The following is a 27,420-nucleotide window of genomic DNA, read 5'->3' on the forward strand; positions in this document are numbered from 1 at the left end:
AATTGTCTTTTGGTATCTGAAATCTTAACAAAGAAAATTTATCAGGTTCTAGCTGTTCTTTCCAACCAATCGCAGTGGAAAGGATTCTGAAGCAATTTACACTAAACTAGGTATTTGAACTTACTGTCCAAACTTTCTTCTCTACCATAATTGAGAAAATTTCGAATTTTAAACAAACGAAATAGTCGGTATAGTTGTTTTATTCTAGCCAAAACCGTGAGTTTTTGTAAAAAATTTCTGTTATTTTTCTTCGTCATTTTTCGTCGGATTTTAACATAGGAAAGATTTGGTATCATCGTTTTTAAACGTCTGAGAGATTCCATATTGTCGCTTTCAAACTCAGGAGAGATTCGGTAACGTTTAGAGAAAACCAGTACTTTCAAAAACTCCGGGTCTGAAAAGCAGAATAGTCCAGCAGACCGAACAAAAAAAACATTTGGCATTGGGCGTTTTGAAACGCAACCAACCGTCCAAACTTTGCTCGCAAACTACAAGAAAGCATGTCACAACTCAGTGAATGCAAATCAATCAATAGAATTCACATCAGAGTTCAACAACTATGTTACATTCTTGATTTCAAAATTAATCAAGAAATTTATACTCGTCCAATTGTTTTTGTGAATGAGCTAAAAAAGAAGTTTAATTGAGCTTTCACATTCTTTAAGAAATTTTTCTTAAAAAAACGTTCGAAATTCTTGCAAAAGAATTGCATCAAAGTATTTGACTACTTTATTTATAGAAAAATCAAACTTTCCAATTGAAAAAAAACGACAATTTCTGACATCTAAATCCGAGCATACCTCTTACGTTTATATACCATACATACCGAATCTCTCTTTCAATCAAAAACATCCATACCGAATCTTTCTTACGTTCGAAGCAGACAATACCGAACAACCCAAACATACCGAAGTTTTCCTACGTTTGAAACCGATGCTACCAAAAATTTCTTACAATTTTTTTTGTCGTTTTTGTTTGGTCTTCTCAATAGGGTAGCTTACCCGGTCCTATGTTGAATCTCTATAGCGTAAAACAGTGTAGGTATGTAGATTTACCAAAGTAATTTTGAGAGAGCCATTGATTATATTTGGACGTAGGACGGGATCCGGACATAAAAAAATGAATGGAAATATGGTCTCAAAAAGTTAATGAAAAAGAAGCTGAATATAATCTTGGTTGCTTTTGATTTCTGACAGCTCTTTGTTTCTTTAAAAAAATGTCCTGTGTTCAACATCACGCACTTATTTGCCATGACAAAAAATATCCCACTTTTTATTTAGCCATCGGGCATTACTGATTCTGTCCCCAATATTTGAACCTCCTCAAATATTCATCGGCCTGTCGGATTGCTTGGGATGCATAATCTTCCCCTCTTTGGAGGTAAAACCAACCTTGTCTCGTCTTAAGAGCCACGTCTAGCTCAACCAGTTTTACTTCCAGGTTGTTGCCGTAATATTCCAAGTAGTCTTTTTGGTCATTTATATAATCCATAGAATCCAGAAGACGGTCTTTCAACTCACTCACCTCCAAAGATTTTCTGTGACCTGAAACTTTGTACAATTTCAAATTTTGCAAAAAAGAGTTCAAAATTTGTACAATGTGTATATATATCTGGTAGTATAAAGATTCACCAACAATTTGCGGCCCATTCTGGTGGGGCTACAACGTATCCAACTAGCTTACTCATTTTTTTTGAAGAGACATGCAAATTGAAATGTTTAGGTCAATTATGCGCACATTCAAAATTATAACTAATTAGCAACGTTTACTATAATCAGAGTTTACTAATTTAACCTTAAAAGCCATTGAATCGATTGTGGCTGTTGGCTTCCGCTTTCATCTATAAAAGTTATTGCATAACGTGGGGGGGGGGGGGGCAAACGAAAATCTAGGGTAGGATATAAGGGGAAAATACCCTAACATAATTATCTACCTGAATTCCACTCGGCTTCAGTTCGAGCAAACATCATTACGACTCTAGCCTCGTGCATCTTGCCCGGGCACTCGTTCAATCTCACCCGCTCTGTCTCTTGCAAGTCATGCAAAGTTTGAAAACTCTTAACAATGTCCTTTTTCAGTTCTCTAATCTGAAACGAATCTTCCTGAATTCGTCGCTGCGTTCCGTCCCAGTGGGAAAGAACTTGATCTTCGTCTATTTGACACATTCGGCCATACTGAGCAATTTCTGAGTCCGTAAAGTTGGATTGAAATACATTGTCGTCTCCTTCTTTCTCATATAACCCATGCTTATCAGAGAAAAACCGATTAGCTGATGCTTGACATGTCATATTTGTCAATTACCCGAATAATATTAAAACAATGAAAATGTAATTAAAAGAACTCTAGAATTTAGTTCTTATAGATTTGGTTAAATGCGCGATACCTTTAGCTTAGTTTGAAAATGGGACAATTGTTTTTGCCTATTTTTTGTAACCAACAGTCAAGCTTAGAGAAATCACTATTTTGTATTGACTTTGGTTACTGGAAAAAGCCGGGAAAATTTTATAAAGTGCACAAACAGCAATGCGCAAAGTGCAGCTATGAAACCCGAATTGTTTGCCGACTCCAGTTGTTGGCCCAATGGAAGACAATTGCTTTTCATTAAATGATAAGATTAATTTCTTGTAACTTTTCCAGTTTTCTGATTATCTTCTACCCAAAAAAAAACGTAAAGCCAGATCTTTTGCGGAATAGTTGCTATCAGTCAACTCTCGTTGTGATAGCACCGGATGCAACCTACCGATGAAATAACTTGCTAGCACCAGATGAAAACAAAAAACAAAAATTTGCGAAGCTCTAATGACATACTTCTTGACACTTGATAGGAAAAAAAACTTCTCCGTCACACTTTTCTCTGTTACCGTTGTTTCTCGCCATCGGAGCAAGATGGTTTTGTCAACTGCAGTGTAAACTACTTGATGAATAATGTGAGAATGACGTTTCCGAATAAGACCTCGATGGCACTTATAATTAAAACACTCCCATTAACTCAGCTAATACTATTATTAATACTACTTATACTACTAATGTTACCTAGGTTGACGTCCCATCAGGAAGTAACCTCTGATCAGACCAAGTCCAATGCACACGGTGTGTTCCCAGACCAAAATTACAGGGTCTGGGATTTGGTTCGAGTGCACTTAAGTATGATCAGAGGTCACTTCCGGATGGGAATGGCCTGATCAGGGGTCTGTTCCGGATGACAATCGTCTGATCATAGGCCCCTTCCCGAACGCACAATAGTATGATGAGATGTCACTTCAGTCTGGGGACGGTCTGATCAGAAGGGCCATTGAGCGCAAGATTTCGGGATGATACTAAATACGATATGATGATAATAATGATATAATTTTGGAAAATTATCGGAAGTTTACTTTAAACAATTCGTTGACCCGATAAAATTTCTTTATTTTCAAACATAATAAGCGAATAAGTCGATATTTGCGAGTTAAATACAAAATTGTTTCCAAGGAACGTCAGGCAGACCATTCTGATTGTTTTACAACCTACATACCACTGTAAGTCTGGGATATTAATTTGGTTCACTTTTAACAACTCCACCAGATCAAATTTCTAAATTTTCAAAAATACAATAAGCGAAGAAGTGGAGAAATTGATCTGATCAGTTGCATAATTGGTCTGGGGATAGTCTGATCAGAGGTCATCTCAGGCGCTCAATTGTCTGGACGATGGTCTGGGTTTGGTCTGCGGCATGGTGGCATAATCTTCTGGACAATGCTCTGGAGGTGGTCTGGAATATGTTTAGAGAATTGTCTGTTCAGTGACATTTTTGGTCTGGGAATAGTCTGATCAGAGGTCATCTCAAGCGCACAATCATCTGCACGATAGTCTGAGTTAGGTCTGGGCCGCGGTCGCACAATCTTCTGGACAATTTTTTCGTCTGGCAAGGTCTGATCAGGGACAGTTTCGAGCGCACTTCGAGCGCACACGGTGTTTCGAGCGCACACGGTGTTTCGAGCGCATATTGGTCTGATCAAAGGTTGCTCCCCTCTGGAACGGTCTGATTAAAGGTCGCTTCCGGACGGCACCTCAACGTGGGTAACACTACTATGTCAACACATATATTACTACTAATTTTACTATTAAAACTATTTATATATGTGTTTTTAGTGTTGGGTTATCAGTGTTTGTAGTAATAGATGTAGTGTTGTAATACTATTAGTATACTACTAGTATTACTACACTACATCTCTTAGTACAAACACTAAAAACAGAACATCTAATATTACTACTAATATTGCCAGTAGCCCCTCTAATAGTACTATATTGAAATATAACACGAAAAAATCTTACAGAATAAGTTGAAACATAGAATACTATACTACATCAAAATACACTTCTAAAAGCATATAAATCAATTGACAGTGATATCAATTGAAAAAATTTTATGACATATTATCAATTAAATGCAGATTTTAATTTGATTACGATGGTTCCAACTAGTAAATTAGAAACACGAAATGAACTAAATAGGTTTCAATAAAAGAAAACAGAAGAAAAAGACTACAAGATAATAAAAATAATAGACCCGAAAAATTAAGAAAAAATATATGATTCAATGCTAGAGCTTTTTTAAAGCCAGTCTATTATCTATAATTAAGTACGCTGGCCATAGATCCACAAGACATTTTAGAAATAATAGAGTTTGTGGTGCTCGAAACTGAAGCACGACATGGTGGATTATATGATGAGATGATAGAGACATCAAAAGAACTACTAAGGATGAAGAAACTACAGAACAATTTGAAATAATTATTTTCAGTCGGTGACAAAGATAAGAAACAACAAAATTTAGCTGAACAAGTATTTAGTCCCCTAATAAAACAGTTTTCAAAAAAAAAACAATAAAATGCTCTTTAAAACTGAAGGACTGCATATTTAAAAGACAAAACAAGTGAATACAATATTGGATGTTGATAAATTTATGCAGCTTTGGATACATTTATGAAATATGTTAGGGCTATAGCTTGGGAGAAGAATTCTTGAACATCGAAAATAAAAAGCTCTTAAAATGATTCAACAGATCCCTGAAAGGGTTCCAAAGATATAAAAAGAACAATTTCAGTGAGAAAACTATTTTACAAAATATCTCAATTTTTTCGTAAATAAAATATGAAACAGAATTCTACTAAACTTACAGTGAATTAAAATTTGTGTTCATAGAGAGATTTAACATATCTTTATTAGATATGATCAAAAAAACCAATAGTTATCAATGAAGATGGTACTTTGTAGAATTGTTGAAGGATGCTATTGTTGCAACGCATGTTGATCCGTTGATTAGGATGGCAACAAATGATTCTTCTAACAATCCTGAGAACGTTGAGTATTATTTTACTACTAGTAGAAACATCCCCATAATGATAGCTGATGACTATATTAGATATGTAGATAGAAGTAAAATTTTCCGAAAGGTTTGAAAAGGAGGGTTAGTTAACGTTAATGAAGTATCAAGAACAAAACCAAGAAGAATTACTAAAAATCAGACTATAATTTTGGATCTCATAGAAAGGTTTTAATATCACTTGGGATCAACTAAGTTCCTGCGTAGACATTTTTAGTGATGTAAATAGACGGAGTATCGGAGATGAAAAAAGTTCAACCAATCAAAACAACAAATAAGAAAAAAACTGATACTCTGTCAACAATTGGGTCAAACCAATTTTCTTAGTTTATATAAGTAGTAAATATATGAACAAGAAATATTTTGTTAAGAACTTAGCTATGTTTAATAATACCAAAATTGGTATTAATAAGCAATATTGCAAAAAAAACTTTGATTAAAGTACGATTGAAACATTAAGTAAAAATTTTCGTGAATTCTTTAAAAGTGGAACTTGAATAAACTATAACTAAATCAAAAATTTTATATAGAATAGGCTTTCATGATAAACTAAGTCATGAATTTATTAAAGCAAGAGGTGTCATTGGAAACCCAATTAGTTTTTGTATTTAAGTACCCATAGACACTATCAGTAGGAATAGTACATTTAAACAAGATTCTGATAACTATACTTTTAATCAAAACCTAACTAAAACTCAAATTGTTGATGCTTTTGTTCATAGATGGAGACGATTGAAACATGAAATTTCACTACTAAGGACGAAAGTCACTATATATATATATATATATATATATATATATATATATATATATATATATATATATATATATATTTGCAATACTATTTGAAAATTGGAGTCTATGAATGAACCAAAAGCACCTATGATATACTCAAATCTATCAAACGTACGCAAACGAGTAATAATTGAGAGTATGTTTGCTAATTTTAGGTTTGAAAATTACAATCATTTTAAATGCTATTGGGAAAAAAAGAGATTGAAAATTTGATTTTTAGGAAAAATGAAATAGAGATAATAATAAAGTGATATAATTAGATATATAATAAAATTTTTAAAGAACAGATACTTTAATAATATACATGGTCACAGCTGGAACATTACCATTATTAGTGTTGACTTTTGTAGGTATCCATTAACCTATATCACGTGCTTTGGCCACTGCAAAAGTATGTCGTTGTTTTTTTTTCAAAAATATTGTATAATAAGATAAGCGAAAATCTCCACATTTTATTGACGAATTTAATTTTTTTATAACAAATCTATTAATGATACCGTTATTTTTATATAATAAAAATTATAATGAATTACTTGTAGTCCATCAGTACAAGAATTAAAAGAATGTGAAGTCTAATACTGTTCAGAGATATATGTTTTTAACTTTATGAAAATCAACAAAAAAAGAAGGTTAAAATTACTTTAGATATATTTAACTTTTTGTTACCTTGAATATTAATTTCACCTATAACTATACTTCATAAATGGTGTAGTTTCAATTGTTTAAATCAAATTCGCATTAAGTATTTGATTTAAAGACTATGTTACTATTGATAATCAAAAACTGTTAATAACTGAATATACAACTTGTAATAGAAATAAATCAGTTTAATTTGTCGGATGGTAAAATGAAAGCGAAAGGTTAAAGTATTTCGTTAAAAGTATGACTTTGCTATTTTCATGTAGAAAATCTATCCCAATAACCAGCGAGCAAGATGAGAGAAAGCTGATGTCTCCTATAATAAAAAAAAATCTAAATGCTCGAGAGAATCGACCATATAATTAATGAACATGTCAAATAAAAGCGACTCCAACAGACTAACATCGTTACCACCAGACTGGTTAAAAGTTAAAATTTGAAGAAAAAATTTTGCCGACTATAATTTTCTGTGCTCTGCAATTTAAATAAGACTAAACAATTCAACAAAAGCAGAATCGGAACTGAAAGTTGCTCGTTTTTCATAAGTAAAAGATGTGGCATACCGCCAATTTGGTTTTTCTTCTCAAAATAGACCAGCAAACAGTCTTCAAGTTGATGGTTCCTGCTATAATCATTCTTCAAAGAAATTGAAGGCTGACTAACATAGCTGCAAGTTTGCACGAAGGCATGTCATTGCATTTTTTTAGAGATTGCACCCCAGCGCAAATAAACTTGAAGACAAGCCGCTCAGAAACGATTGAAACTTTATGTAGGATGCTAGTGGAGCCTTGATTAGATATTTTTTGAATCGAAACAATTTTTGCATCGTATGCGGTTCTCCACTGATAAGGCGAAATACGAGACATTAAAAAACTTAAAAGGTGTTGAAAAACTAAGAATATCAGTAAGTGGACATCACCTCACGTCAAAAGAAGGATAAAGACTCAGCCCGTATATGAATAAATATTAAAAAGCCATGCAAAAGTCACCCACAGTGAATGAAAAAACTCTAGAGAGAATGTAACCTAATAAATGAATTTCGTCGATGAAGCTGTAATCTTTTTTCAGGAGAGAACTTAAAAAATTGAACCGCTTTGTCTTTTCAAGAAGCAAAAAATACTCAGCTTTTTTAAAAAAAATAATGAAGAAGATTTCGGGTATTAACACAGCAAAACTAAAAGTATTTATTGGTGGGCAGTTGATTAGATGTTTCTTGAATTGAACCACTTGTTTACAATAAATGCAGCTTTCCTCCGATAAGACCAACACGATACACCAAAATTTTGAAAGGAGTTAAAAAAAGAAGGCAAGTATGTGAGCATAACTAGATAAAACAAATAGAAGTTTCGTACACGGACAAAATTGTGTACTTGATTCGTGATCCAAGTCATTGTTAGATTTTCTGTTGAGTTATCTTGTGCGGCGAAAGCACTTAACACAATTTAATCTTTGAATTCGCTTGGCGAAATGTCTATCACGTACTTGTCTGATTTATAGGTAAGTAAATGCTTCTATAAAGAAATAAGTTAAATTAAGCAATTGGTCGCAAAATACAAAACATAAAGAGTGAAACTAATTTTAAAATGGATTCACAAAAGTCACAACACGTTTGAACAATAATTTCCCGATGCAGAAAACAGGGTAGCATACTAAAACATGAAATGATATAGGGTATTCTATGATCTCAACATGACTTTCATCACATTTCCTTCACGATTAAGTACAATCAATAAATAAGCACATCATATAAGAAGATTACTGCACTAGATTAAATGATTATGTACAACATTTCTCTCATTTCGAAAAAATTAAAAATTGAAAAATTTTTAAAATATTTAAGAACAATATTGAGTATACACTAGCACTTATTCACCCGTTAAATAATTATCAACAATATATTTACTGGTTATCATTGATTGTCCTAAGTATGAATATATCCATAATATTTCCTCATCAATTACGAATTCACCAGTAGGGCTCTGATCTGCTGGTCGAATACGAGGATCAGTGGGCGCGACTTCTCCTATGGCTGGCGATGGGTAAGGATTGTATATCGGTTCCACTTGAGCTGCTGTTGCTGCTATATTCTGTACAACTGAAGGTTGTACTGATTCAACATCACCAGCTTGTCGTTTTCAGCGAGGTTTTGTCAATATTGGTGGGCAGGAGTTTGTCGATTCCCCAGACGAATCCTCATTATCGCAATCAATACTCTTAAGGTTTTTTTGTGCTCCTTTTGTCGATTTTGGTAATATCTGCTGTAGAGCTTACATAGGTGCAGAAGTAGAGGGCAGTTGTAATTCTGCTTTTCGAGTTTTAGGTGGCGCTGTAATTAGTATTTTGGAATTTTGTGGTGCTGTTATTGTCAAATTTGTTATGGCTGTCATTTGCGGCGCGAAAGTTGAGGCTGATTTTGTATTGGTCTCAGGCGGTGCGGAATTTGATGGAATTTTTGGCATCCTTACTCGTATTGCAAGACAAATATTTGAGCGGTTTGAAAAAGTTCCGGTATCTGTATCCCTCTTCCGGTGTTTCTTTTTACGATCACCCTTTCGGATTCTCGTAAACTCCTTCATGTGGTTAAGAATTCAGCCTCTGTCTTTTTTTCAAATGTGCGTGCTCCCCGTCTGGTTATATATTCCGAGAGCTCCTTGGGATGGGAATAGATCGCTTCTTGAGATGGCAATTTCTAGCAAAATTCAATTGAACTGCTGGCTCTTTAAGAGGGATTGCTCGATGTGTTTTCGTCAAGAGAAAAAAACGAGGCTCATTGTCATTGGCGATCCGTTCACGTGAAAGGGCTTCTTGTGTTGCTTTGCACATTTTTCGTTTAATATCCTTGCCGCTTCAGTAGTTGCCCCAATGGTCATCAGGTAGCAGTTCATTTTGGGGCTACAGTTTATTCGTCTGAATATTTATTTAAAATTCTTTCATAACTTAAATCAGAATAATGAGGTTTTGTGCTAATATTGCTAAGCGGAGTGTTAGCCCGTTGACCAAGGTGAGATTCGAAAGGCAAAATCTAAGCAGTTTTAAATTTGCATATGCGGAGTTGGTAGAGTATTGTTTTAAGTGCTGCTTTTATGGTGGAGGAAGTTTGTTCTTTAGTTGTTACTTTTATACATGCAAGGCGTTTTTGATGGCACTAATTATGGCACTAATAACGGCCATTAGGAGTTACACCGTTGTGGTGTTATTGCGCTCACATGCAAGGCATGTTGATTGCTCGAAATTTTCAACTGATTCAGCTGTCCGAGTTCCATATTGATGGCTAAACGTAAAGCTTGAGCGGGTTGGACAATTTTTCTCAATAGCTCTCTGAATTTCAGGGTTCTGCATGTTGGCAATAAATAAGTCTCTGATTAGGGTGTCTTCTTGGTTTCCAAGTTCACAGTTTTCTGACGGTTCCTTCAACTTGCGAAAGAAATGTTCAATTGATTCTCCCTTTGATTGCTTGGTGGTGAGAAGCATGTACCTGTCAAAAGTAATGTTGCATAGGCAAATAAATGTGTTGTTCATGATTTTCAGAGTCATCAATGTATCCGTCTTGAGATACGGGTTTCTGCTGCATATAAACTGTCTCCCTTCGTTGCCCAGACTCAGGTATAACATAGAAACAGTTTTGCCGTCATCTTGTGTTCAAGGTTTATAGCCACACTTGACTCCTAATTTTATTTGTTTTTGAAACCGATTCTCTCAGTTCATTTTCGTTTAGCTGTGCGTTTCTAGCTAAACGTTCTCGCTTCGACTGGACAGAAGTAATCGTATTTTTTTAAATCGGCCCTAAAGGAAGCGGGACATTCTCGGGCTTGGGTTTAAGTAAAGTATTCAAAGTAATGCTCTCTTTTGCTAGAAGAGCCAATTTTGCTTGCAGTCACCATTTTCCCACTTTAAAGGAGGATCTGGACTAGGTTTTTCCGAAAATGATTCGATGCCAGATCGGGTCGATTTTTGAGCTGCTGAATGCGCCATGTCGTACACAGACAAAAGTGTGTACTTGATTTGCGATTCAAATCACTGTTAGATTTTCTGTTGAAATACCTGGTGGGGCGAGTGCACATAACAAAATTTTACCTTTGAATTCGCTTGGCAAAATGTCTTTCTTGCACTTGTCTGATTTGCTAGGTAAGTAAATACTATTATAAAAAAAAATATGTTAAATTTAGCAGCTGGCCGCGAGATGCAAAACAAGAGGATTGAAACTAGTTACGAAATGGATTCCCAAAAATCACAACCCATATGAACAATAATTTCCCGATGCAACAGGGTATCAGACTAATACATGAAAAATTATAGGGTATTCAATGAACTTAACATTACTTTTATCACATGTCCTTCAGGGTTAAGTACAATCAATAAACAAGTACATCATATAAGAAATTTACTGCATTAGGTTAAATGTTTATGAACAACGGGAAGAATAAAGTCTCAGCCCACATAGTAATAATTATTACAAGCCTTGCAAACTCTCTTTGCATTGAATGAGAAAACTCTCATTGAAATTCACTTTATAATTGATTATCATCGTTGAAGCTTTAATATGGTTTCAACACAAAACAAAATATTAAAATGGAACTGCTCTGCATTTTCAGCAAGCAAAAAAGAACTCAGCAGTCGCAAATGTTGAAACGGAAATGTTATTTGATACTTTTATGCTGTCTTCTCATGAAATGTCATCTTATATTTGAGTTATGAATGAAGCAGAAATCGGGTCAATAACAAATGTACAAAGACGTTAACACTAATTGCTTTCAAGAATTTGACACTAAGTGTTTTCAAAAGCTCAATTGAAGTTTTGATTTTGATTGTATATATTACATGTTTCAGTATCGTGCTTATTTGAGTTTTTGTTGGAAAATTTTATAGGTTTTCATGGGGATTTTGAAAAGTTTTTATCTGTGTTTAGATCCTAGTTTTTGCTCTTTGCCATCAACACAGCTTAGTTTTTAGAATTTTATTTATGCCACCAACTATGGATCTTTTGATATTTTTTGCCTCAATTCAAAATAAATTATGTTGTCGGCTTTCCAATGAGTCCTTCTTGAATCCAGTTAACTGTTTCATTTCATATCTAACTCGTTTGTACTTTGCTTCCCTCCCTTATCTTCAGAAAAATTTGATGAGCTAGTAGGTTTTGCAGGTGAAAATTGTTCATTCTGATATATCGCTTCGAGGGCTCAATAGTGAAAGATCTTATGGGTTACAAAGACAGCTTTATCGAATGCAATTAAATGTTTCAGTTAATATCTAACCCTTTACTGCTTTTGATTTTAGGTGTCCTCATTAAATTGTTACAATTTTTGTGTTTTGCGTTTATTTATTGATTTCCTGTTTTTCAGTCTGAAACCTGGAAATTATGGCCGATTTTCTGGTGAGAATTAAAGTAATTTTCTCAAAATATTTCAGTTAATGGTTGGTTAACTCTTTTAACGTTGTTTTTTGTATTGAACAATTTTTTTGCTTATTTTTGTGATTATGATTGTTTTCTTATCTTTTTGTTAAATTGTCGGTGAATTCCATCCTTGAGTATCATTTTCCATTCTATTGAGAAGTGTATGACAGTTGTTTCATGTTGTTTTTTTTACTTAACCTTGTTTTCTTTAATACAATAGAAATGATTGAGTATCGCTCTTGTTTGTTGTTTGTTGTCCTGGCGCCTTAGGAAAAGTAATATGGGTGCATCATACTTGAGATTCGATCCCGGATTGGAGTGTCAGCATAATTCAGAACTGAGTCAATAATTTTCATTTCTTCATTTTACTATTCACAGAATTCTCGTCATGCCAAATTTTATACTGATCATTATAGATTTTGGCTCTTTGACCTGGTCTTTGCTGATCAGTATTATGATCAGTATAAAATTTGGCATGAGGAGAATTCTGTGAATAGTAAAATGAAGAAATGAAAGTTATTGATTCAGTTCTGAATTATGCTGAGACTCCAATCCGGGATCGAATCTCAAGTAGGATTACTTATATCTTTCCGTTACTCTGAATAGGATGAATAATATCCTTCTGTTACTCTGAATTGGATGGCATATATATATATATATATATATATATATATATATATATAAATATATTTATATATATATATATATATATATATATATATATATATATATATATATATATATATATCGGTAATTCTGAATAGGATCTTTTATTCTCCTCTATTGTTCTGAATAGGATGACATAATATCATCTGTTACTCTGAATTGGATGATTAATCTTCAACTGATCGTCCGAGTACATTTATTGTGAATATGCTGCAAGCAATAGAGCTTCAAATTCAGGCGCCTCGAGTAGGTTTCAAGTAGTATAATTGATTACTCAGCATTTTTCTCAGCTGCTATGAAAGATGAAAGAACACTGTGTTTTTAATTATTAACTAAATGAAAACATGTACACATGAAATGTGAAATGATGTTCAAATGCGTAAGCTGCCAACAGTTCTCTTTTCATCTCCCCACCAAAGCAGCTGTACCGCTCCTCTCCTCCAAATCACCTCTACTTCTCCTCCCAATCACCTCCACCTCCCCTTTTCTCCACCCAAAATCACCTCTACTTCCCCCTTTCTCCCCCACAACACAGCCGAACACCTATAAAACTGATTGGCGGTGCGAACAAGTGAGTCTATCGCATACAGTTAGTTTACATTAGTTCGTTTGGTTCCCAATACCGTTCGCCAGATGGCGTAAGCTCAAGTAATGGTCAAGTCGCGAAGATGAGCCAACTTGGAACCAACTTTGTTCTCATTAGCAGATCAAAAAGGGGGTATTTCCTATTATAGCAGCCCCCACACACAGACGCTCACATACACACTAAAAAAAGTTCAGGTAAAGTTACCTTAACGCAGTTAAGGTAAACCTCTGTTAAGGTAAAATTAAGGTAAAAGTTACCTTAACTTTACCTTAACTTGAGTTAAGGTAAAAAATTACCTGAACTGTGTTAAGGTAAAATTACCTTAACTTACCTTAACTTTTTTAATAACTTTCTGCAGTACATAATTGTTTATTTTTAGTAAAATTTGCAAACCAAATGTTGAAGTTTATTACAAGAGCTTTACAATGATCCTTATATGAAGCAATTTGAGCTAATATTTGTCGACCTACACTACAGCAAACCCCAAAATTACTTTCAGTGAGTGCTCAAAAGAATTCAAAAAGGCAGTAACGCACCAATTTTGCAAAAACTGGTATTTTTTTCATGCGCCTCTGTTTATGTATTGGCTGCTCACAAATCGATTCCGAGTGGTACCGAAAGAACTGGTTTCAGAAAAACGGTTTAGAGAAAGTTTAAAAGTGGTTTTAAAGTGTAAATTTAAGGTATGTTCAGGTAAAAGTTCAGGTGGTGCCCCCTTAATTTTTCAGGTAATTTTCAGGTAAAGTTGAGGTAAGTTAAGGTAAGTTCAGGTAAGGCAAAACTACCTGAACGTTTCAGGTAAGTTAAGGTATTTTTTCAGGTAAATTTACCTGAACTTTATTTAGTGTGTACCCAACTTCGAGGTCAGATAACCTATAGCCTCAACCATGGTATACTTTTCCGTGGTGTGGGGGTCTATAAATGAATGAAAAACAACCCATCGACATTGGAAATTAATTATTTTTCCCTATATTTGTATGACTACCCTGAGTAGGCATTGCCATTGTCAGCACAATCAAATGGGTGCTCAGGGGCTAGCCCCCTAGTACGTCAAGCACTCTCCAGCTAAAGAGCTGGTGCTAGTACAGAGTAGATCTTATTCAAAAATATGGTACGTTCGTTTGTGCTCTAGCGGCCATTTTATTCAATGCATCTTCATGTGAGATTTTCGAAAACTTCAGTTATCATGTTTTAATAAATGAAACTGCCCTGTACATTCTATGGAAATGATAAAATCCACGTTACAATCTATCCAGTTCAGCATAAATTGGTGCGATCGACTTCATCCTGTTCAGACTAACAGAGGTCAGACTTCATCATCCTGATCAGATTAAAAGAAATCGTCCTGGATAGAATAATTGATAGCCGTAAGCTTCATATACAAATATTCAGACATGATTTAAATTTAAACTCTATGATTAATTAATGATCTGCACTGGGAGACAACTCCGGGTTCTTTTGTTGAGACTATTTCTTCTGTTGCTGGCGTAAAGTTTGAAATTCGTTCCTCTAATGAAGTTATTTCTTCTTTTGCTTTCGTAAAATTTGAAATCCGTTCTTCTGTTGAGATTATTTTTTATTTTGCCTGCGTAAAACTTGAGATTCGTTCCTCTGGCTGATTTATATCTCGGAAAAAACCGATCAAAATAATCTTTAAGGGCATATAGTGGCAAAAAAACAAAAGGAGAGAAATCAATAAAGAAAGAACCGAAATTGAATTGTTTTCTTGGCTAACTTGATTTCGTTTTGTTCATTTGCCTTTAAGTACATTTATACAATCTAAAAGTTTTGCAGGTAAATGGATTTTAAAACGCAGGTAAATTTACTTAGAATTTGGAAGTAAGTTGTTCTTCGAAGCAACTTACCTAGAAACTACATACAAGCAATCTAAGACTACCCGAAGTTGTAGGTAAACATTCCTGCAATATACATATAAACTGCAGTCTTTTCCGCCTGGAGTTTCACCTGTTAGCATGTGAAAATTGCCGGTAGAAATACAATCTTGAAATTTTAACTTACAGGTATCTTTTTCGTTAAAAAAACACCTGCAAAATTCGATAGACTAAAGTTAAATTTTTCTAGATTTTTACCTGCAAAAACCAGTTATTAGGGAATTCTAACTGAAGGTCGCATTAACGTTTTGCAGGTAAAAATAACTAAAATTTTTTTCACGTGAATTTTTAGGTAAATTTAAATTCAACTCAGATAGAATTTCCTACATCGTTTCACCATATTTCGTTTTATGAGAAAAGAAACAGAGTCAAATAAATGCAATGTCAAAATTATAGTGATAACGCAAAAAAAACTAAATTCCAATCCCGCACTCTTCTCCTTAAAGATTCTAATGATATTTGATCAGAAATTAGAGTAAGACTGACAACAGTTGTCACTGTTTTTTGTGTTTTCATTGTTTTTCGAACAACCTATATAACCAATGAGGCTCTTGAACTTCATGCAATATCTTTTCACGTGACCTGGAGCTCTGTTTAACGCACAAGACATTTTTGTCTGAAGGATCCTAATTACCCAAAACCAAAGTTCAGCTTCGACAAAATTTTGTGCAGCAAATTTCATTCGATTCCTCTCCTACGTGATTTGGTGGTCCGAAGCGATAATTGCCTGCTCATCTGAGGGCTGAGTTTTTTTTCTTGAGCTTATTGTTTGTTTTCCAGTTTATTGTCAACCAGACGGCTTGGATTTACTTTTTTTAACGCAGAACATATAAAGTTTGTTTCCGGTGTTTTCTGACAATGTCTGATGGTCATTATTAGGTCATCTGACTGTTTTTTAACAATCGCAAGACGCCATTTAAAACTGCAAGTGGCAAAAACAGGAAAATACTTTGTTCTGTGGCCAAAATTCAGTACATCACGTTTCCACCCTTCTTTTAATCAGAAAATATTAAACTAAGTAACTGCAGCCTCACAATTAAGGTAAAAACACGAAAAATAATTACCAATGTCAATCCTTTACACATCTCTTAATCGATTCTATTGAAAGTTGTGCAGAAGCTAGAGTCAGGCTGACTTCAGAGTTCACTGTTTCTTGTGGTTTCATTGTTTTTCGAACCAACAGTGTTACCAATGAGATCAATATGGATTATAGACTCTGTTCACTTGACATGGGATCCCCATATAACACACAAAACAATTACCTAAAAGATCCAATTAACCCAAAAACCAAAGTTCTGTTTCGTCAAATTTTGCTGAGCAAATTTTATTCTATTGCTGTCTTATGAGATTTCGTTGTCCGAAATGACAAATCCCCACTCATTTGAGAACTGAGTTTTTTTTTCTTGTGCATATAGTATGTCTTCCAGTCTATGGTAGTTCAGAGTGCTTGGAATTGCATTTTTGACATAAAACATATGAAGTTCGATTGAGGTGTTGTTGTACAAAATCTGAGGGTCTTTAAAATAATCAAACAGCTTACCTTTGGCCGCTAGAAATTTAGGCAGATACGATCCAGTCCGTATAAAATTATATAAAAGCTTTTGGCAATCGCAAATGGTTATTTTAAACTGCAAGTGAAACTAAACAAGAAAATATTTGTTCTGCAGTCACAACATCCTACATCACTTCACCACCCTTCTTTTTTTTTTCTTTGTGCTTTCATTGTTTTTCGAACAACCAATTTCAATAATGGGGCGCTTGAATGCACTATAGATTCTTTTCACGTGAAATGGGATCCCTCTATAACGCACGACAGAAAAATTTTTGCCCGATTGATCCAAATTACCACAAAAACCAAAATTCCGTTTCGGCAAAACTTTGCGCAGCAATATTCATTATGTTGCTCTCCTACGTAGGTTGGGGGTCCAAAACAGTAATTCATCACTCCTTTGATAGCTGAGTTTCTTTTCCTTGAGCTTACCATTTGTCATTCATGCTATTGTAGTTCAGACTGCTTAGAATTACACCTCTTATTAGACTCTAACGAAAGATGTGCAGAATTCATAGAAAGACCAATTTCAGTTTTCACTGTTATTTTTGTGCTTTCATTGTTTTTCGAACCGTTAATTTAATCAGTGAAGACCTTGAACGCATTATAGCTTCTGTTCACGTGACACGGGATCCCTATCTAACGCACAAAGAAAAATTTTGTCTGCCTAAAAAATGAAAATTACCCCAAAAACCTAAATTCTACGTCGAGAAATTTTTGCAAATGAAAATTGATTCTATCGCTCTCATATGCGATTTGCTTGTGAGAAGCGGTAGCTCCCCACTCATTTGAGAGCTGAGTTTTTTACTCTCGTGCTTACAGTTTACTCTCCAGTCTATTGTACTTCAGACTGCTTGGAGTAAAATTTTTCGACATAGAATTTATTGGTTATGTTGTTGGACAAGGTCTGATGTTCTTTCAGCTAATCAAACAGCCTACCTATGTTTGCTAGATGTTTTCCCAATTAAGCTCGACCCGAATTAAGTCATATGAGAGCTTTTGAACAGTCGCATAATGGTTTCTTTATGCTGCAAGCGAAAATAAACAGGAAAATTTATGTTCTGTGTTCACAACATCCAACATCAATTCGCCACCCTTCTTTTCATGGGGACAAAACTAAGCCAAGTAATTGGAGCTCCAAAATTGAGGGAATGACACGAAAATTACATACCGATGTCAATCATTCACCTTTTTTCTTAATAGGTTCTAATGAACCTTGTGCAGAAATCAGAGTAAATTTGACTTCAGTTTTCACTGTTATTTTGTGCTTTTATTTTTTTGGACCACTAGTTTAATCAGTGAGGCCCTTGAACGCAATATAGGCTCTGTTCACGTGACACAGGATCCTTATATAGGTTACAAAAAATTTTTTGCCTAAAAATCCAAATTATTTCAAAAACTTAAGTTTTGTATCGATAGAATTTTGCGAAGCAAAGTTTAGTCTATCGCTCTCCTACGTAATTTGGTTGTGCAAAACGGTGACTCCCACTCATGTTACAGCTGATTTTTGTTTTTTTTGTGTTTATAGTTTGTTTTCCAGTCTATTGTACTTCAGACTGCGTGGAATCAAATTTTTCGACAAAGAACACATAAAATATGTGGGTTGTGTTACTGGACAAACGGTGATGGTCTGTCAACTAATCAAAGAGCCTGCCTATGTCTACTGGATAATTTCGCAATCCAGATTGACTTTTATTATGTCATATGAGATTTTTTTAACAATCGCATAAAGGCTCCTTCAAACTGCATGTGAATATAAATAGGAAAATATATGTTCTGCGGTCACAACATACTATATCACTTCACCACCCTTCTTTCTATGGGACAGAAACTCAACAAAATATTTGAAGCTCCAAAATTGAGGGTATGACTCAAAAACTAAATGCGAATGGCAATCATGCACATTTCTCTTAACAGATTCTAATGATATTTGTGCAGAAATCAGAGGAAGGCTGACTTCTGTTTTAACTGTTATTTTTGTGCTTTCGTTTTTTTTTCGAACATCCAAATTAATCAGTGAGACACTTGTTGCTTTATAGGGTCTGGTTACGGGGCACGAAATCCCTATAGAACGCACAAAAGAAAAATTTTATTGCCTAAAAAGTCCAAATTAGCCCAAAAACCTCAATTCTGCTTCAACAAAATTTTGCGAAGCAATATTCATTCTATCGCTCTCACACGCAATTTGGTTGTGCGAAGCGGTAATCCCCAACTCATGTGAGAGCTGAGTTTTTTTCGCGTTCTTATGGTTTGTTGTCCAGCCTATTGTTTTTCAGACTGCTTGGAATCATTTTTTTTGACATAAAATACATAAAATTTGATGGTTGTGTTGTTGGACAAGGTCTGATGGTCTTTCTTCTATAAAAAAGCCCACCAATTAAGATTGACTTATATATAGTCGTATTAGAATTTTTTGACAATCGCATAATGAGTTTTTAAAACTGCAGGTGAAAATAAGCAGGAAAATAGATTCTGTGGTCACAACATCCTTCAACAATTCACCACCTTTCTTTTTGTGTTTAGTGTGTTTTCATTGTTTTGCGAACACCCAATTCTGTTCACGTGACACGGGATCCCTATAAAACGCACGAAAGAAAAGTTTTTTGCCTAAATGATCCAAATTGACGCAAAAACCAAAAATCCGCTCCGGCAAAATTTTGCGAAGCAAATTTCTTTCTATCAATCTCTTTTGTAATTTGGTGGTCCGGAGCGATAACTCCCCACTCATTTGAGAGCAGAGTTTTGTTTCTTAAACAAAATATTTTTTTTTCAGTCTATTGTCAATCAGACTGTTTCGAATTACATTTTTCGAATTAGAACAAGGAGAGTTTGAGTGTGGTGTTGTTGGACAAAGTCTGATGGTCTTTCAACTAATCAAACAACCTAATTAGGTCCGCCAGATATATTTGCTATTAAGATTGGCCCTTATCAGGTCATTTGATAGCTTTTTGACAATTGCATAATGACTTCTTCTAACTGCAAGAGAATATAAACAGGAAAATATGTTCTGTAGCCACAGCATCCTCCTTCACTTCACCACCCTTCCTTTATTCAGGACAGAAACTAAGCCAAGTAATTGGAGCTCCAAAATTGAGGGGATGAAAAGAAATTTAAATGTCCCAAAATACCCCAAAAACAAGTTTCTGCTTTGACAAATTTTTTGGTAGCAAATTTCATCCTACTGCACTCCGACGTAACTAAGTGGTCCAAACGTTGATTTAAAGGTTGAATTTTTTGCTCTTGTGCTTATAGTTTGTCCTCCTTTCTAATGTAATTCAGATTGCCTGGAAGTACCTTTTTGACATAGAATATGTTAAGTTCGGTTGTGGTTTTATTAGACAAAAAGTTTTGGTCTCTCAGTTTATCAAACTGCTTACATATGGAGGCTAGTAATTTTGGCCTCTCCAGTCTATTGTACTTCAGACTGCTTGGAGTAAAATTTTTCGACATAGAATTTATTGGTTGTGTTGTTGGACAAGGTCTGATGTTCTTTCAGCTAATCAAACAGCCTACCTATGTTTGTTAGATGTTTTCCCAAATAAGCTCGACCCGAATTAAGTCATATGAGAGCTTTTGAACAGTCGCATGATGGTTTCTTTAAGCTGCAAGCGAAAATAAACAGGAAAATTTATGTTCTGTGTTCACAACATCCAACATCAATTCGCCACCCTTCTTTTCATGGGGACAAAACTAAGCCAAGTAATTGGAGCTCCAAAATTGAGGGAATGACACGAAAATTACATACCGATGTCAATCATTCACCCTTTTTCTTAATAGGTTCTAATGAACCTTGTGCAGAAATCAGAGTAAATTTGACTTCAGTTGTCACTGTTTTTTTGTGCTTTTATTATTTTTTGGACCACTAGTTTAATCAGTGAGGCCCTTGAACGCAATATAGGCTCTGTTCACGTGACACGGGATCCTTATATAGGTTACAAAAAATTTTTTGCCTAAAAATCCAAATTATTTCAAAAACTTAAGTTTTGTAGCGATAGAATTTTGCGAAGCAAAGTTTAGTCTATCGCTCTCCTACGTAATTAGTTGTGCAAAACGGTGACTCCAACTCATGTGACAGCTGATTTTTGTTGTTTTTGTGCTTATAGTTTGTTTTCCAGTCTATTGTACTTCAGACTATAGCAAATTTCATCCTACTGCACTCCGACGTGACTAAGTGGTCCAAACGTTGATTTAAAGATAACACGCTGATAACACGAAAACTAAATACCAATGGCATACACACACGCTTCTTCTGATAGATTATACGGAAATTTTTGCAGTATCAAAGGGAGACTGACTTCAGTTTTCACTGTTTTTTGTGCTTTCATTGTTTTGCGAACAGTCAATTTAATCAGTGAGGCCCTTGAAAGCAATATAAACACTGTTCACGTGACATGGCATCCCTATATAACGCACGACAGAAAAAATTTTCGCCTAATTGATCCAATACCACAAAACCAAAACTCCACGAAACTTTTGCAGAAACCTTGGAAATACCGACTTCAGTTTTCACTAATTTTCTTTGCTTTCATTGTTTTTCGAACCACCAATTTCATCAATGGGGCTCTTAAGCGTACTATAGATTCTGTTCACGTGACATGGGATCCCTATATAACGCACGACAGAAAATTTGTTTGCCTAAATTACCCAAAATAACCCGGAAAACCAAGTTTTTGCTTCGACAAACTTTGGCTTAGCAAATTTCAACCTATTGCTCGCTGACGTGACTTGGTGGTCCAAACTGGTGTTTCTACATTTGTTTCAAAGCAGAATTTTTGCTCTTGTGCTTATAGTATGTCCTTCATTCTAATGTAATTCAGATTACTTGGAAGTACCTTTTCGTCATAGAAGATGTAAAGTTTGGTTGTGGTGTTGTTGGACAAAAAATGATGGTCGTTCAATTATCAAACAGCGTACATATGTAGGATAGTGGTTTTGGCCATTTAGATTTAGTCACCATTAAGTCATTTGACATGTTTTTGACAACCGCAGGATGGTTTTTAAAATGCATGTGAAAAAAATATTTGTTCTGTGGTCAGCATTTCCGACATCGCTTCCCCACCCTTCTTTACTTTAGAAAAAACCTGAGCCATGTAATTGCAGCGTCGAAAATAAGCTGATTACACAAAAACTAAATAGCAATGGCAACCACTCACACTTCTCCTGATAGATTCTAAGCAACTTTGTACAGTATCAGATTGAGACTGACTTCAGTTTCCACTGTTTTTTGTGGTTTCATTGTTTTTCGAACAATATATTGAACCAATGAGGCTTCTGAATTTCATAAAATATCTGTTCATGTGACTTGGGAGCCCTGTTCAACGTACAAGAGATTACATATTTGCCAAAAGGATCCAAATAACCCCTAAAATCAAAGTCATGCTTCGACAAAATTTCCCTAAGCCAATTTTATCCTATTGCTCTCCTTGAAGACTTGATGACCCGAAACGGTGTTTTTGAGTTTTTTTTTAAACTGCATTTTGTGCTCGTCTATTCGTTTGTATTCGAGCCTTTTGTAATTAGGACTGCGACTGCTTTGAATTACCTTTTCCGTCACAGAACATATAGATATTTGATTGTGGTGTTGGACGAATTCTGATCATCTTCCAACAAATCTAACAGCATAATATTGGCTGTTAGAGGTTTGTGTAATTGAACCTCAGAACTTTTTTGGTCATATGACAGCTTTATGACAATTACAAAATGCTCTATTTAAAACTGCAAGTGAAAATAAAGAGGAAATTATTTGCTCTGTTGTTACAATTACCTACATCACATTACCACCCTTTCAAATCAGAAAAGAAAATGAATCAAGTACCTAACTGGAGCGTCACAACTACCGATGGCAATCATGTAAAATTCTCCTAATATATTCTTACAAAATGTTTGCAGAAATCAGAGTGAGATTGACTTCAGTTTTCACTGTTTTCTGTGCTTTAATTTTTTTGCGAACTTCCAATTTAATCAGTGAGGCCCTTGAACGCATTATAGATTCTGTTCAGGTGACATGAGATCCCTACATAACGCACGACAGAAAAAAGTTTTCGCCTAAGTGATCCCAATTACCACAAAAACCAAAATTTCGCCTAATTTTGCGCAGCAAATTTCATTCTTTTGCACTCCTACGTGGGTTGCTGGTCCAAAACAGTAACTCATCACATTTTTTAGAGCTGAGTTTTTTGTTATTGAGTTTACAGTTTGTCCTCCAGTCTATTGAAGTTCAGAATGCTTAGATTTACACCTCTTAAAAGACCCTAACGAAAGTTGTGCAGAAATCATGGAAAGACCTGCTTCAGTTTTCACTGTTATTTTTGTGCTTTCCTTGTTTTTCGAACCACCAATTTCATCAATGGGGCTCTTAAACTCACAATAGATTCTGTTCACGAGACATGGGAGCCCTGTATAACGCACGACAGAAAAGTTTTGCCTAAATGACCCAAATTACCACAAAAACCAGAGTGGGTTGGTGGTCCAAAACAGTAACTCATTACTTGTTTTAGAGCTGAGTTTTCTTGTAATTGAGCTTACAGTTTGCCTTCCAGTCTATTTTAGTTCAGTCTATTGAAGTTCAGAGTGCTTAGAACTACACTTCTTAATAGACTCTAACGAAAGTTGTGCGGAAATCATGGAAAGACCGAATTCAGTTTTCACTGTTATTTTTGTGCTATCATTGTTTTTCGAAGCTCCAATTTAATCATTGAGGCCCTTGAACGCATTACAACTTCTGTTCACGTGACATGATATCTGCATAAAACGCACAAAAGTAAAATTTAACCCAAAAAACTAAATTCTGCTTCAACAAAAATTTGCGAAGCGATATTCGTTCTATCGCTCTCATATGTGAATTGGTTGTGCGAAATGGTACTTCTCCACTCATGTGAGCTCAGTTTTTTGTTCTCGTGCCTACAGTTGGTCCTCCAGTCTATTGTACAGCAGACTGCTTGGAGTTACACTTCTCTTAATAAATTCTAATGAAAGTTGTGCAGAAAAGTTAGAATGACTGACTTCAGTTTTCACTGTCTTTTTTTGTTCTTTGATTGTTTTTCGAACCACTAATTTAATCATTGAGGCCCTTGAACTTTGGGCATTATGGTTTCTGTTCAAGTGACATGGGATCCCTATATAACATACAATAGAAAATAGAAAGAGTTACCCCATTAAGTACAATTATACACTCCAGAAGTTTTTCAAGTAAGTCGATTTGAAAATTCAGGTAAATTAACTTGCAAGTTGCTGATCAATTGATAAAGGGTAAATTTATTTAGAATTTGCAAGTATGTTGTTCTTCAAAGCAACTTACCTAGAAACTACATACAAGCAATTTAAGACAACACGCATTTTCAGGTAAACTTGCCTGCAAAATACCTAGGAAATGCAAAACTTTCCTTCTGGAGTTTCACATTTTTCACCATTTTTTAGGAAGGTTTACGTGCAAGTTGCCTGTAAAAATTTCAGATTGAAATACAAAGAAATTCTTTTTTACAGGTAAACTTTTTGGTAAAAACACGTGCAAACCCTAGATAGATTGAAGTTAAATTTGTCTGGATTTTTACCTCCAAAAAACCAATTTTTAGGTAATTCTATCTGCATGTTGCATTGATGGTTCGCAGGTAAAAATAACTAAAGATTTTTTTTCAGGCAAATTTCCAGGTTAACATTACTACAACCCAGACAGAATATACTACATCATTTCACCAATCTTCGTTTTATGGGAAAAGATACACAGCCATGTAATTGCAACGTCAAAATATTGGGCATAACACAAAAAACAAATGGCAATCGTGCCCTTGTCTCTTTAAAGAATCTAATGAAATTTGTTCAGAAATTAGAGTAAGACTGACATCAGTTTTCACTGTTTTTTTGTGCTTTCATTGTTTTTCGAAGCAAGAAGTAATCAATGAGGCCCTTGAACGCGTTTTAGGTTCTGTCCACGCAACATGGTGTCCGTATATAACGGACAAAGAAAATTTTTTTGCCTGAAGAATCCAAATTACCCCAAAAATATAAATTCTGCTTCGACACAATTTTGCGAAGCAAAATTCATTATAACGCTCTCAGCGCTCATTCTAGCGCTCATTTGGTCTAACAGCTTACTGCTGTCTTCTAGAAATAAGACGCAGTCCGTCTTAGGTTTTATGAAATCTTGTTGACGATCGGTGAGTGATTTTTGTTAAACCAGCGAGTGAAAATACAGAGAAAAGTATCTGCTCTGTTATCACAACTTTCTTCATCCCTTCCCTATTTTTTTGCTGATACACCATTTTAAATAGTAAGGGGGACCACGCAAAATTTGTAGTTACTTTGAAACATTCTTAATATCATTTGAGAAGTATTTACTACACTTTCTTTTGAGTTTTTTTTGGTTTTATACGTCAAAATGTAAATAATTAAAATCATAGTGTAGTTTTGAATTTGAAGGTATTTTCTAGGTGAATTGCGCGCATTCATCATAACTTTGCCAGTATTATACCTGCAAATTTGCTTACCTATAGACGTTGCAGGTTATTTTACCTAGACATTTCATGGAGTGTATGCTTGCTCAATATCTGAGATTTGTTCTTCTGTTGAGATTAGTAGTATTCAGGTCTTGTCTTTATTCTGTGTTTCCTGTTCCAATCGTAGATTTGAGTTGCTATGTTTTTTCTATATTGTCGCCGAGGTTTTTGTTCGAAACATATTACTTCGAGATTACGCCAAAACCTCTTTTTTGTTATGCTTCGGAGCAATTGTGTTGAATTGGCTTGCTTTCACTTTTAGCAGAGTGAGTTTTGCTGATTTGTTTGACATAGGTTTCAAAAAGTGTTATCTTCAATTTAATACAATGAAATAAGGTCAACAGAGTGCATCTCGTTGTAATTGAGGCATACTAAATTTCAGATGTTGGAAGCCGCAATACGATTTCAGATTCTAAATCAAAACTAAATCAAATGTGATTTCAGATTTACGAAAATACAAGTTTCCCCTTTTCGGTTAGATTAAAATCTGCAGATCTTCGAAGCTGCTTTAGCTAAATTTTACTATCTGCTAGCTATTTTTTATTTTGTGGAGTGTTTTTGAACTCTATTAGAAAAACTATGAACTTCAGAAAATTACTTTAAAGGTTTGGTTTTAAAAATCAACTATGATGTATCAAGCTACAAAGTTGCAACTTAAACAAAAATTTTGTACAGCAACAGTTTGCCTGGCTGGGCTGCTGGTGATAATGGGTTTAAATTTGCTAACCAATAGTATATACTATTCGTTAGAGAATTCAAACCCATTATCCCCAGCAGCCCGACCAGGCAAGCTGTTGTTGTACAAAAATTTTATTCCAGTCGCAACTTTGTTAGCTTGATACATCACAAATGATTTGTATTATTGTTATTATTACCCTAACCCTAGCATATGTTCTTTGCAGACGCATAGGGATTTAGCCAATACAACACGTGAGTTGTTTCAATAGTTCGAGCTTAGATAAGAGCTTAATTTTTAGATATGTGCTCTCCTTATTTTTTCAGTTGAGTTGACTCTTGATTTGTGTAGAAGCAACTCGTTTCAGAAAGGATTAGAGTAATAATCCGCCCTTTGGCTTCTCAAGCTAACACAGTTGCAATCTCAGCAGAGTATTGTTAAGCTCTTAGAAGGCCTGGCGAGGGTTCTATCGAGAATAGGAGCTGTCGCACTATGCTCTCAGCAAATATATGTAGTTATCCAATACTGCAGATGGGCTGTTCAAATTGTAAGAAGCACAGATAAATTTAGACTCTTTAGACTTTGAAATTTGCTCCTCCACGATTTTCGATTTTAGGATAAACTGGTCCAATTTTGATGGAAATTTGAAAGGGGCAAGTAAAATGACTTGTGATAAAGAAAACAGCCAAAGCTTCATAAGCTTCATAGAAAAGTCAAGGAGAGGTGCAAAATGTGCTCTGTACACCTAACTTGTAAAGCTGGTTTTACCTTCAAGAGAAAAATTTATCAGAAACGTGGTCACTAATGCTAAAGATTGTATCAAAAAATTTGCTGGAAATTGCTGCAAATAAATCTGATAAATTTTATCTGAAGCTCCTGGTTTTTCCAAAAGGTGTTTTACTCCAAATCGATTTATTTGGAAATGCATCAATGAGCCATTTTCTCGTCATTGATAAAATTAACATGTCAATTTTTCAAACAGTGTATTCAACTTCTCAAGTGTATTCACTTGAGACCAATACTTTATACTGACAAATAGTTCTAATCAGCCTTGTTCAAGAAAAAACCTTGAGTTCAAGGCAAAAGCATTTTAAAAATTAGGTTTTAAAATCTCTATACAGCAATTCAGCCATCAGGAACAAAAATTCTAATTATGAAAGTTTCGAATCTGAAAAACTCATGAACTCTTATTATTGTGTTAACTATGGGCTCGAGAAAGATTAGTTACAATTTAGATTTATTGAAAAATTGAAGTTGAGAAGTCAGCGTTAAAACATTATGCAAAAGTCAATTTATCTGTGAATTTCTGTGAAACTGATCTGTGATTTTGGTGGTTTATTCACCGGTTAATCAAAATTTTCTTTAGCA

At 34.7% G+C, this 27,420-nt stretch overlaps 2 protein-coding genes across 2 annotated transcripts in view; one reads left to right on the forward strand and one right to left on the reverse strand.

Annotated features, from left to right (window-relative positions):
• Positions 1–27,420, forward strand: part of LOC142348413 (glutamine synthetase-like) — a 104,223-nt gene that overhangs the window by 15,961 nt on the left and 60,842 nt on the right. The gene's annotated exons all lie outside the window — the stretch shown is intronic.
• On the reverse strand, positions 1,135–2,503 carry LOC142348411 (uncharacterized). Its single transcript, XM_075399767.1, has 2 exons — positions 1,934–2,503; positions 1,135–1,544 (listed from the first exon to the last, which is right to left on the reverse strand). The coding sequence occupies exons 1-2, from the start codon at positions 2,286–2,288 to the stop codon at positions 1,291–1,293; spliced, it is 609 nt and encodes a 202-aa protein (XP_075255882.1). The 5' UTR covers positions 2,289–2,503; the 3' UTR covers positions 1,135–1,290.

This window comes from Convolutriloba macropyga, chromosome 10, assembly GCF_964194025.1.
Source record: "Convolutriloba macropyga chromosome 10, txConMacr16.3, whole genome shotgun sequence".
NCBI lineage: Eukaryota > Metazoa > Xenacoelomorpha > Acoela > Convolutidae > Convolutriloba > Convolutriloba macropyga.